The sequence below is a fragment of the Poecilia formosa genome, unplaced genomic scaffold (genome assembly GCF_000485575.1).
Source record: "Poecilia formosa unplaced genomic scaffold, Poecilia_formosa-5.1.2 Scaffold53, whole genome shotgun sequence".
Lineage (NCBI taxonomy): Eukaryota > Metazoa > Chordata > Actinopteri > Cyprinodontiformes > Poeciliidae > Poecilia > Poecilia formosa.
This window is the reverse complement of record NW_006799992.1, coordinates 1,793,199-1,806,561: the sequence shown is the minus strand read 5'-3', so window position 1 is coordinate 1,806,561 and position 13,363 is coordinate 1,793,199. Positions and strand designations below refer to the sequence as shown.

The 13,363-nt window shown below is 39.8% G+C and overlaps 1 protein-coding gene across 1 annotated transcript; it reads left to right on the top strand.

The window, feature by feature from the left end:
* Nucleotides 1–2,911: 2,911 nt before the first annotated feature.
* On the top strand, nt 2,912–6,214 carry sox7 (SRY-box transcription factor 7). Its single transcript, XM_007552938.2, has 2 exons — nt 2,912–3,436; nt 4,378–6,214. Exons 1-2 carry the CDS (start codon nt 3,205–3,207, stop codon nt 5,367–5,369), a joined length of 1,224 nt encoding a protein of 407 aa, XP_007553000.1. The 5' UTR covers nt 2,912–3,204; the 3' UTR covers nt 5,370–6,214.
* The last annotated feature ends 7,149 nt before the right edge of the window (nt 6,215–13,363 follow it).

Here is a 13,363-nt window from a genome sequence, read left to right as displayed (position 1 = left end):
GCTTTTTCCAGTACCCCTGATTCCCCAATCACTGTTTTTTATCCTCACTGTTACAGGAAAAAAAAAAAAGTTTATATCAGAAAATAATTTCTAGGTAAACACCTAGAAACCAGTCTCATTGCTTATTTAAAAAAAAAATCAAATATATTTTTGTTATTCATCCACATATTCTAAGCTGAATGATGATTTACAAAGACGCTGAGGTTTCCTGCATGTTCCAATTCTTAAAATGCATCAAATTTAACAGATGTATTGAGATGTATTCATGTCCATTATGAACTAATTAATTTCTACTCGATCTGAGACAATTCTGCTTAGGCTTCAGACAACTTATTAAAGAAGATTTAATCAAAAATACAAGTGCTCTTTTTTGAACCTGTTTAAAGATTTCATGAAATGTATCAACAATGTCTTCTGCTCTTAGAATTCAAAGGAAATTATTATGATTAGCTATTTCTGTATTTTTTTTTTCTATTTTAATGTAAGAGGGGAAGATAAAGTCGGAAAATTGGATTTTGAACCAATAGAGAATCCACCAGTATTTGCACAGGAATCCCCTCTTTAAAGAGGAAAGATGCCATTTTGGGTCTGACACTTTAACATATATGCACTTCCCTTTTCGACTCACATCTGGGTAGAGATCGTAACATTACTTCATTTAAGATGGGAGAGCAGCTCTGGTCTCGTTTCAGGTTTGGTCGTCTTAAAATTCTTTATTTACTTACAAAAATGATATCCTCCAGAGCTTTAATCAGACAAATTTAGTGTACAAATGAAAAGAAGTGGTTCACACACTCATTTTTAGATGAACTAAATCTTTGATCGCATCATGACGGGAGCTTCCAGGACCACAACCTATTATGAGGATCTGGTGAGCCAAACTAAAGTGAGACTTTTATTAGACAACACTGGAGCTGCATCAAGTCATGTGGCCCATGAGTTAAAGAATAAAGTAAAAAGGTGAGATTTCACCCTCACTTGCTCTTCATAACTAAAGAAAAGTGTAGATATGATGAGAAATACCGTGCATTCATTCGCTCATTTAAGGATTTTGTAAACTGCCCCGTTGAATAAAAGTAGATTCATATTATAACGAACATTTGTTAACAAATTTTACAAAGACATCCGACCTATTTTAATGAAAAATGAAATAAGGTGAATAATCATCATTTGTGTCAGTCCAAATCAGGGGCAGATGGGCTTAATACAAATGGGATGATACAAAAGTACCCTAGAGAATAAAGAACAAGTTATTGCTGAGAAAATTCTTTCTTGGCCAAAGTTCATTTTATCTAAATTATAAAATCCAGCTTTCCAGCCGAGCAGAGATGAAAAGTCAAAATTCAAAGATTGGTGCATTTGTTGCTTGGTGTTTTTAAGATCTTATTATATTAAGAACTTTGTCAGCATTTTGTAAAGCTCTTAAAAAACATTTAGAACATTTTATATATTATATATTTTCTACAATAATGAGCAAACCTGTTATTTTACAATTTAAAAAAAGAAAATCTATTTCCAATTATACATTTTTTTGCTATTACAGCATATTGAGATAACCTCTGTTGTCAGTGTAGTTGAGATGCCTCAACTGCCCAGCAACAATGTGTAAAACTTGGAGGCACTTGTCATTTCAGGACTCCCTGTCTCTGAGTTTATAATTTAGCATTTAAGCCACAAAAGCATTTTATCTCCCATTAGCTGCGCCCCATACTTAAACTCACCTTAACTTCACTCTCTGACTTTCACTGGTAACACAGCGGCATGGTCCAAGCCAGAACAGGGCGAGGAAGTGTGGCTCTATATATCACTGATGTGCCTGCATCGGGCACAATCTGTGGCTTCAGGTGCCATATCCTTTTCCTGTGGGAAGTAAACTAAAACTGACAGCTTGCTTTGACAAGTAAAGAGCAGCACGACTCCCTACAAGACATGAATTCCAACCTGAGCTGCATGTGAACTTCAACGTGCCTTTGTAATCTGTAATGGGTCAGGTTTCTCCCATCTCCAAAGATTAATTACCGATATGATCATTTGCAACCTGATGGTGTTGGTAGCTGTGTTTTGAGCAATGAGAGCGAGTGTGTGTGTGTGTGTGTGGGAGTGTGAGCTCCTCCACCACTGCAGGCTGAGAGTATCCTGTCAACAGGAACTCCTGGATTTGATATGCACCCGCTGTTGGCCACAGAAGGAAACTGATTAGTCGGTGTGCGCTCCGTGGTTTTATTTATTTTCTCAGCTCAGAAATGTGGCTCAGAGGAAAATCATTTTGAATCTTTAATAATCTTTAATGTTGATTGGTTAAGTCCAAAACTCTTGCATTTTCGAATCCTGTAAAAATGAGAAGAACCTCCCATTTTATGTACTTTGTTTTGCATCTCTTTTTGCACACTCAAAACAAACAAACAAACAAACAAACAAAACCCTGGAAAACCTGAGGCATAAAGTGCAGTGGAAATCTCAAAATGTCACTTAACTTAACAACTGATGTTTTCTGAAAGATGAGAAGTCTACAAAACAGGTTTGGCAAGTTGGTCATGCAAGGTATTCCATGAAGACCAGAAAAGATAAAGTTCCAAAAATAAATAAGTAAAACAAAAATATATATATTTTTTCTGAGTTCAATGTGAATTCAACAGCAGCTTTTTTAAAAAAAACAAAAAAACAAACAAACTAGGGAGCTTGAAATAACCATGTGGATCTAATGTTATGAGTTCTCCTGTTAGTTTAATTCATATTTGTGTTAATGACAAGAGCTGTTGTGTTGTCGGGCAAGTTTAAGGAGTTACTTGTGTTGAAATGTTGCACCCTATCCCTTCCCCTTCCACAGGGTTTAACTTGCAATCAAGGAGGAGTCGAGAGTCCTGCGGGGATTTCTCCTGGAACCTGCTCCTCAAATATAAAGCCTTCCCCCATCCAGCAGGAAAGACCGAATCATAACCCACATGGAGGAGCAGCTGTATGTGCGCATCTGTGCGTTCTCCTGAAATCTGTTCAGGCATTCAGGTTGAGCTAGAGCTTGAAGCAACACAGGAATAATTTAATGTGAAAAGTCTGTCTTGTTTTGTTTTGTTTTGTTTTTTATTTTTTGTAGTTTTTCACAGCTTTAAGTCAGGCGGCAGGCAGACAGACAGAAAGAAAGCGCACAACTTCGTTAAGAGTCTCAGACGCGCTTCTTAAGTTTGGAGAGGAGAGAGCGCGCTTCAGATGGCTGCTCTCATCAGCGCGTACTCGTCGTGGCCGGAGTCCTTCGACTGTCCTCCGGGAGACGGAGATGTCCCTGACGCGCATGTCTCGCACAGGACCCCCGTGGACAAGACGCCGGAGCCGCGGATCAGGCGGCCCATGAACGCGTTCATGGTCTGGGCCAAAGACGAGCGCAAACGGCTGGCGGTTCAAAACCCAGACCTGCACAATGCAGAGCTCAGCAAAATGTTGGGTAAGAAAAAGTTATTATTATTATTATTATTATGATTATTATTATTATTATTATTATACATTTGACCTTCCTTTCTCTTGAGGCCTGTGTTGCTTTAAAAAAGTTTTTTTTTCTGCCTCAACGCGACAAAAGTAGCTAATCAAAATAGCTAATTATAACGGGAGTTGTAAATTGCCTGTCATAGCAAGGCAATGCGTAAAAGCAAACTATTCCCAAGTTAAATTCTCCTTGAATTCACATCCCTGTAATTCAAATTAATACAAAAAAAGTTGGATAATAATCAGACAATTGTTTTGTTCGGCACAGTGCGAAAAGGTAAACTGCAAATTTGGCACTTTTATCACAAATCAAAATCCAGAACATTATTTTTAATTGACTTCTTATTAATTCGTCTTTTTTTTATTTTTATTTTTTACGTTTTTTAAATTTAATTTTGTTAATTGATTTTTCTGTTTTAAAATGTGTGAAGAATATTTATTTGTAAATCTGCCATTTTCAGTTATGTCTTTTTTTTTTTTTTTTTTTGCTAAAGCAACAACCAAGTTGTGTTTTGTCACCAACTTGTTTCTCTGTTTCAAAAAACCCTTGCAAAGTATCAGTTATTATACATTTTAAATGTATTTAGCTTTTCTTCACTATTCAATATAATTTCTAGTTATAAATATTTGTAGTTATATTGTAAATGTAAAACCCAAATATCCTCGTAGAAGAATAAAATGTTTAAAGTAATGTACGTAAAATACATTAAAGTAAAGTATGTATATTTCTATTTACATTGAAGTTATAGCAAATGTTGATTTAAATGTTCTTATTTAATTTATTGTGCTTTGCTTAAATAAAAAAAAGGCCAAAGAAAAGTTTTACTTTATGTTAACAATTAGACTCTTATCCAGACTTCAGTCCAAATAAAATGATTTCTTTTTGATCTTTTTTAAATGCAGGAAAGTCGTGGAAAGCTCTGACTCCCCCACAGAAAAGGCCGTACGTGGAGGAAGCAGAGAGGCTCCGAGTGCAGCACATGCAGGATTATCCCAACTACAAGTATCGTCCCCGCAGGAAGAAACAGCTAAAACGTATCTGCAAGAGAGTGGACCCCGGTTTTCTCCTGAGTGGGCTGGCTCCCGACCACGTCTCCCTGCCTGAGCAGCGAGCCCTCAGTCACCCGCTGGACAAAGACGAGGGCAGCTCTAATGGAGTCGGCGGCGCCTTCTCGAGCTCCAGCCCCGCTCTGCCCAGCGTGAGAACCTTCAGAGAGCCTGCTGGCTCCAGCAGCAGCTTTGACACCTACCCCTACGGCCTGCCCACACCTCCTGAGATGTCCCCCTTAGATGCCATGGACCACGAGCATATGCCCCCGACCTATTACTCAACGTCCGGTAGCTCTTCAGTCTCCTGCTCGTCCACCGTCTCCTGTCCAGATGAACACCACCAGAGCCAGACGCACATGGGCAGCCCACCTCCTTACCACACTGACTACACACAGACCCAGATCCACTGTGGGAGCGCACACTTAGGTCATATTCCTCATATACCCCAAACCGGAGGCAGCGGTGGACTGATCCCTGGCCCGCCCTTGTCCTACTACAGCTCCTCGTCTTTCCCGCCAATTCACCATGGGCACCACCAGGGTCACCTGGGTCAACTTTCCCCCCCACCAGAGACTCAGGGTCACCTGGAGACTTTGGATCAGCTTAGTCAAGCCGAGCTTCTGGGCGAGGTGGATCGTAACGAGTTCGACCAGTACCTGAACTCCACTGGAGGTGGTTTCCACCCTGAACAAGCCAGTGGCATGAGAGTGACTGGACACATCCAGGTGGCATCGACTACCGCCACCTCCGCCTCAGCGTGTCCCAGCAGCACCACAGAAACGAGCCTAATTTCCGTGCTCGCAGATGCAACGGCGGCCTACTACAACAACTATGGCATCTCATAAGCCCGCTGGTTCACTTACAGACATGAAACTGATGAAAAACACTGACTGTAGAGACAGTTTCAAAGATGAAGGACAATGTTGCAGTTTTTAGCATCTACGAGCAACTTCCTCCTGTCCTAAAAAAAAAACAAAAAAAACAAACACTGAGCTGATTACTGAGCAATATGTTTGTCTGGAGCCGAGTGTGAACAACAAGCAGTCTGAGACACGTGAAGATACGGAGATGGACATCTCAGGGACACAGACACAGACTACTATAGAACGCCACCTCCAGTTGCTAGGAAATTTCTAACTTTTAGTGCAACAATCGTAAAAAAAAGGCTTGTTTATTCACCAGTTAATGTAGCTGCGGAGGCATGTACAGATGCTCTTTAGAAGCTAATTTAAGTCTGTTGATGTTTTTTGTTGCATAATTGTAACGCTGTTATCTATACTTTTTTCCATTTTGAATGTCGCCTTTTGTTTTGTCACTCTCAGCAGTTTGGGAGTCTTACCTCAATAGTTGTAATTGAAAAAAAAATGGTTTTAGCGGAACATTTCTTATGCAATTCAATTAAGTGGTGTATAATGAAGAACAGAAGGCATATTTTAACAACTTCTCTAGTACTATAGTCATATAGTCAACATCTTCATTGAAAGATAATGGTAAATTTAAGTGTATGCTAATTTAGATGAATGGAAGACTATGAAAATTAGATTTTTATATCATGACAATACCACTGGAGAACAAACCTTGTTCACTGTTATTTAAAGAAAATACTGGAAATAACTGATATATACTGAAATGCTGCCACATAGATTGACTAGATGCCTAGAATAAAAAAAAATAAAACAATAAAACATTATAGAGCGTCTACTTTTTTGGGGGAATCGTTTTGGGAGCTATTGTAAAGCCATCTATCCACGTTCAAAACGGGCGTCACACTGTGTGTCATCTATTTTGGGTTCTGTTGAGGTTTAAGCGACCCGTTCCGACGCTCACTTGCTTTTTCCACCCTCTCCGTCATGTTTCCCATTGGCTCTCTTTTTCCTTCGTATCATCCCGCTTCAGAGGATTACTGTAAAACAGACGCATTCATTGCCACCCGCCTCCATCTCAGCCCTCCTTTTGTTTTTCTGGAGTCTTATTCTGGGTGTCGTTCTAACGCGCACCGATCCCCCTCCGCCCCCCTTTCCAGCCCATCGCCCCCACACCCACTTGCTCGCCCCATGGTATATCTTGCTGATGCAGACCTTTTTTGTAATCTGTTCCAAACTAAATAAAAAACAACATAATGTTTTAAACCCTTCTAATTCCTCCGTTTTTCTTTTGCCTACTCCTACCCTTCTTGCCCTCTCTGCGTTCTCTTGAAATTGTTTCTGTGTCAATAAGAGGAATTTGGGGGGGGTGGGCTTTTGACAAATCCTGGAGTCTGGCTTGCTCTTCCTGCATTTTTTTGGGAATGGTTGAGTCGTGCTTCTTGTAAAGAGGATGTGGCGGAGGAGCAGTGTTTCCTGACTGATAAGGGAAAAGCTTCTCTCCATCAGGATGTTTGGGCCTGGTTAGGCCCTGCATTAAAAGAGCCAGATTGAGAGAAGGGAACCCGCTGTTCAGAAGGCGGGAGGAAGGACTACTGGGCTGATTAACATCTTTACCGACTCGTCTTCCACCGTTTTTCACTGCGAGGTTTGTGACAACATGGCCTTTTGCATATTTAACACAAGCACATAGACACTTGTGCTAAACCTGGCCTTTTTAGGGACGATATCCAACCCAGATTTCATAGCTTTGACACTTTGGTGCGAATATGATCGTACTGCGCGGAGTGACAACATTCATCATGTAGCCGTGTTTGCAGTTGGCTAGTGCTCTCATTTCTGTAAGGTTAGACCATTACCCTGCGTACCTCAGAGGGTTTTAAACTCTGCCATGGGTCAGTTTGAGCGTCGTCTAATTCTGAATATGGGATTCAAGCCGGGACAGCCACAGGCATTTGTGTTTATAAAAAAAGCGGTCTTTGACAAGCATCGGGCCCAAGAGTTGTCGTTGTGTTAGCCAGGGGGGTTGACGCAGACTCCCTTGATGAAGAAAAAGTCCAGTATCACAACAATCATAACCTGAGGGTAGGACATGGTAACCCAGACAAGGACAAAAACATACGCATCACATCAGATTCAGATTTAATGATAAGGTGCATTGATTAAGCATTAAAAGAAAAAGGTAAAACTAACTTCCTTCATCACTTTCTATTTCAGTGAGTTGAAGTAAACAACAAAAGACAAGGTGTTTTTTTTTTTTATTAAAATATTTACCATATTTCAAATTATTGCAATTTACTTAAACAATACTGTTTTTAATTTAAAAATCTTTATATTAATAATATTTATTTATCATCATCATCTGGTCTTTTTATACAACCCAAATAGTGATAAGAAAGCTAAAGAAACAAAAACAGTGATTCATATTTACTTACTCATTCGGGAGTGTTTAAACACCAACTTACATGAGTGGATTTAGGATAAAACATAAAAAATACAATTTTTTTGGAATATTAGACCTTCCAAAAATGCCCCACATTTTGAGACACTGGGAATCAAACTACTAGCTCAGCGTATGATCAGCCTAATTGCTCGAGCCAAAGATCATCAAAACACGTCTTCAGTGAGATTCCCAGGAGAGTCATATGGGCCTGTTTCAGGGCAATTTGTTCATCTTGAGAATATTACACTTTAGGGAAGTGAGGGCAAAACACTCAACTTGTCAAGCTCCGTTTTTTTCCTCCTTCGAAATTGACTCATTGTCATATCAACCTGTAGACGGAGCTGGAAGCTGAAAGCCAGAGTCGGGTTTTAGTGCTGCTTCAGCAGCTATAAATCAGCAGGAATCCAAGGAGAGAGTAATGTGACAACAAGTAGTAGCACGACACTTCAGTGAACTGCAGAAACGTAAAACTTTACACACACCGGCTCGACTAGGAATCACTGCCATAGCCTCCATTCCCCCCTATTACAATCACAACTAATTTGACAAATTGAATTCTTCACACATTTACAGATCGTAGGGTTTGCAATATTTGTGATTATGAGGATATAGGCTGAACAAACAAAAGAGGCTGTTCTTGTTATTTCTCTCTGATTGCTGCTTGGCTCAGCTCCACTCTCAGGTCAGGCCTGTGGAATGAGTCTGTCAGGTAGTCTGTTATGTTTCCTATTTCCTCCTCTGCCGTCATGTCACTTCCCTGGGCAAACAAACAAGACTGCTGGTCTAACACAACGCCAACGGTTCAAGTAGTAGCCTAGCATATGTCTGAGTCCTGTGTGTGTGTGTGTGTGTGTGTGTGTGTGTGTGTGTACGTGTGTCTGATTGTGTGTGTGTGTGTGTGTACAGGACCTGCAGCCACCACAGCTGTGTAACGTATTAGCCATGTTGATGGGACCGAAGTGAGCGCTGACCACTGATCTTGTTCTCAGGAGGGACAGAGGAGGCTCACTGTCTGGTTGATGCAGAGTCCATTGTGTAGCCAGGGAGGGAGCGTCCAGTCACATCTTATTTGGAAGCAGGCTATTCCAACTATGTGACGTTCTTAATGTAATAACTGTAGGTCAAGAGGAAGTAGCTGATTCGAACTACGTGACTAAGGCATATAGCATTGATGGAGGCAGAGCCTCCCCAAAAATAAATTTGGCCTGGTGTTTGAGTGATGCAACTTACAGCCTGTTCTTCTACAGGGACATGAATAATGTATTTTATTTTGACTTGATGTGCAAATAGAAGTGCCTAATTGTAAAGCAAAAAATAAAAAATAAAAAATAAATTGTATTCAGACCATTTTACTCTAAATTCATCCGGCTATATGTCGATCCATATCCATCCACCCAACCATCCAACTGATTAATCTGAGTTCAGTTGTGTTTAATTTAATCTCAGTAGAAATGAATGTTTTCTGTGAGGTCTGAGGAACATCAAGGATTGCGTGTGGCTGCAAAATAGCTCTGCGTGTCACCCTGAACGCCACATTTTCAATGTAAAACTATGATCACAGTATCATGCTATTGAATTCTTTACTTTCAGCAGGGACAGGGAAGATTTAAAGAGTTGACGGAAAGATAAATGGAGTTAAATATCAGGTAATTGAAGAAGACTGCAAAATACCGAGGAGAAGTTCATCTTACAGCAGAAGAACGATCACTGACGTCCAGGCAGAGCTGCATGAAAACACGACGTTGCGAAGCTAATGTAAAAATAATACTGATTACAATTAACCCATGATTTCCTCTCTACCTGATCTTTCTCACCAAAATCAGAAAGCCTCCCCAGACTAAGATATTTATCAGTTCTTTGTATAAAGGACAGTGAATATAAAGGACAGTGAAAGTCCTTACAAGAGGCCAGATATTGGAACGCACAATTTAAAATCGTGGTGTCTGAAATATTCTAGTCTACAAATAGTGGCGACCATGAAGTAACTTATTATCGTTGTACAGACTGACATTGTAATAATGTTGGGTATTCAGTTTAGGTAACTTTGTTTTCAAGTTAAAATAGCTTCTTCAAAGTCCAGTTCTCAATCTATTTGAGGACTGGAGCAATAGTCCTCAAAATCTGTTGCAATACTTAAAAGTTAACAGTTCACACACTCTCCATCCAATCTGACTAAGCTTGAGATATTTCACAAAGACATAAATAGGTGTAAAACTTCAAGTTGCTTTTGAGGGAATTATCACAACAAAGCCATTTGGCACGCTAATCACGCTAAATGCAGAGAACTTTGCACCAAATTAAACTACCCGGATAAACACCCATCTATGCCTGTAAACACTAAATGCTGTTGGAGAGCATTTCCAGTAGGAGTGTGTTACAGCAGCATAATAACCTGTTTACAATTTGTACTTGGCCCTAAATGTGGCCAAAGGAGGAAAAGAAGGAAATCGCACACAGAGAAACACATTTCACAGCAAAGGGATTATGGGTGCAGCTATTCTTCATCTCATTGTGGCTCCAAACCAGGCGGAGTGTTTGGTGGCAGGCGCGTTAGTTGCCGGACGAAGAATGGACCAGACTCGCCGAGGGACAGGTGCCATGTGGCAGCGGATGTGCAGGGGACGCAGATGGGGACCCCTGGAAAACTTGGGGGACGGTGCGAGCGGCCAAGGGCCTCCCGCCCCAACCTGCGCTGCGAATGCGGCAGCCGAGCGGGATGCGGCACCTGTTCTGAGCAGATACAAGCGAGCAGCGAAAGCACAGAGGGAGGCCAGCACATGGCTGCCAATCCAGGAGACGTAGAAGGCTAGATTTCTATTTAGCACTGAAGCTTTAGATGCAGTTGGCAGAATGGCAAGAAACACGCGCTGAGAAATGTACTTTAGCTGCTTTTAAACTGCTTTAAACCACACAACCTTTGCTAATACACGTGTGCTGCATAGACAAGTGCGGAACATGCCCTATTTGCACAGCCTGGCCTGCATTGCTCTCTCCCCACAGCATGTTGCGTTGGTCTATCGTGCGCATGCTGCAGCACTATGTGGTTGTTTTTGTGAGCTGCACATTCTCCCTGGGGCGGTGTAACTCTTCACCTCAATGTAGAGGAGGATGTTCCTATTGTGCTTCCTAATTGCAATGTGGTTGTTCCATTTAAGAGATAGCACATCCTTATGTGTTCCACGTGTGATCTCCGAGTGTGGGAATATTTGGAAGAGACATTCCGATGCATGCTTTAATGTGATTACCAGCAAATTTTATGAAGCAAAGCGTTCTTTATAGAACAGTCTGACGAAGAGTAAAATTGCAAAGGACAGTTGAATTATCCGTACCTGGGTCATATTGTTTTTTTAGAAGTTGTGAGTTAATTACATATTCAATCGTGAACATAGAAGTAGGTGGCTAAACATTAAAAGGAATTTGTCAAATTTTGTTTATGATCTTAAGTCCGATTTTCAAGGTCAGCCCCATCCCCCCCCATCTTTTGCACTACAATGTGGCCACATGCAGTCACACTGGCTCGGGCCTCGCTGGCGGAGTTTACGCAGCACGCATCCTGAAAAGCAGACGGTGTAATGATTTAGATGAGTGATGGTATAAGTTCAGCAGTGTGAGAGACCCTTTTAACAGCTACTGTTGAGGATAGACAAAGCAAAGCAGTAGGCCACCTGATGACAGCTGGGGAGACACAAAGAGAGCCATTGTGCCTCTAGTGTTTCAGCAAATATGATTCATAAAACAAAACTAGTCCCCTCCCTGTCCAGCCAAATATGCTTAGATTGGCCGAGTACCTTCACTCATTACCACACACACACACACACACACACACACACACACCCACACACACACACACACACACACACACACACACACGTGATCAAATAATTTTTATGCTCCTTTGTCTTTTTAAAGGTGAAAGTGTTTTTGTTTCAGATTCTGTTTTGGAAATTATTATATAACAGTATGAGAATAGAATCAGGAAATTAGTCAGAGCCACTGAAATGCAGAAAAATGTCGCCTGTGACTTTTACACTATTGTATAAATAAATTGCAATAACTCAGTTATAACTGAGTGTGAAATTATTTTGAGTATTAATTATATAACATAATCTTTTGGGTATGCATTGGATTATAGCTAACCTATAACCACCTTGTACTTGTACTTGATTTAATTTTTTTTGTTTCTTGGTGCTATGAACAGCTACTAAGTTCCTGTCAGATTGATAAGATACAGTAAAATGTACAATAAAACAAAAACATTTTAATGAATCATAACTGCATATTCCCATGTTTAGATTTATTTAGAAAAATGGTTTCTCCCTTTTGTCATTTTTGTTTATTTTGTGTTGCACCTAGTTTTAAACTGTGGCATCCATCGTGTCAGTAAAAAGTTCTCCATAATTAAAGACTGACTAATTTATCTTACTAAATAATAACTACTGTTAATAAATGTATGACAAAGAAAAAGTGACTATTTTGCTCTGAGATACTGCACAGAATTGTAAGAAAACTATATTCTACTAGACAAATGTTTTTATTTTAAACTAACAGTTTTAGCATTATATGTAAATACTTACTAAATTAAGCAGATCATAAAATAATTCATCACGTCATTCATATCATCATCATATCATTGGATCAATGATCAGACATGATAATATACTTGCTATTTCTATCAAGTGTGTGGAGCCTAAAATGTGTATTTATTATGATTTCATTTATTTCAGGTTAGTCTTGACAAAAAAATTTATAAATAACACTTGAGGTCATAGTGAGACTGAAATATTTAACGATACCAATTTCGCATTTTTCAGGGCATAGCCTACAGTCACAATGGTTGATCTCCCACTTAGTGTTGAAGCTTATGTACAAATTACCTTTAAACTGTTTAACCAGTGTTTAAAAAGTTACATTTCACCCAAGTCTTTCAGATATAAAGTAAAACTCTAAAAATTGGTGCATTTATTTATTGTTGTTTTAATAATATTAATAATAATGAGTGGTGGCAGTGAATCTAATACAGATTCACTGCCACCACTCATTGGCAGATTTAGCTTCTCAAAATTATTCCTCCTCCTACTTACAAGTATTTATTTAAATATTTTTCAATTTCCATGTCTTCACAATTACTCAGAAAACAGTTTTCAGGAATTAAACTGGTTGAGCTTTATACATATTCATGGATATTTGAAAAAAAAAAACTGTTATAACACTAAAAGCATTTTATTAGGATCCCTGGAATTTAATTCTACCTTACTCATGGTATACGAATATCCATGTAAGATGACGGCCGAGTGATGCAAGTTCCTCTAGACGTGAACAACAACCTTCATTTACTGCTGGTTAATCATAGATAAAGTACGTCAGTTATGACACACAGCATTTCCCGTGCCTTGATCTGAGCTGTTTACGCTCAGGGGTTCTCCGTAAGACTCCTCCTGGCTGACCTTGGCAACAGTCAACCCTGGCACCATTTCCATTTCCTGCCACCCATTTCTCCAATCTTACGTTTTAGCTCTAATATTTGGGATGTTGT

Coding starts and splice junctions, on each gene's coding strand:
- sox7 (XM_007552938.2), top strand. CDS start 3,205: ATGGCTGCTCTCATCAGCGCGTACTCGTCGTGGCCGGAGTCCTTCGAC. Junction 3,437..4,377: donor AGAGCTCAGCAAAATGTTGG/GTAAGAAAAAGT, acceptor TTTTAAATGCAG/GAAAGTCGTGGAAAGCTCTG.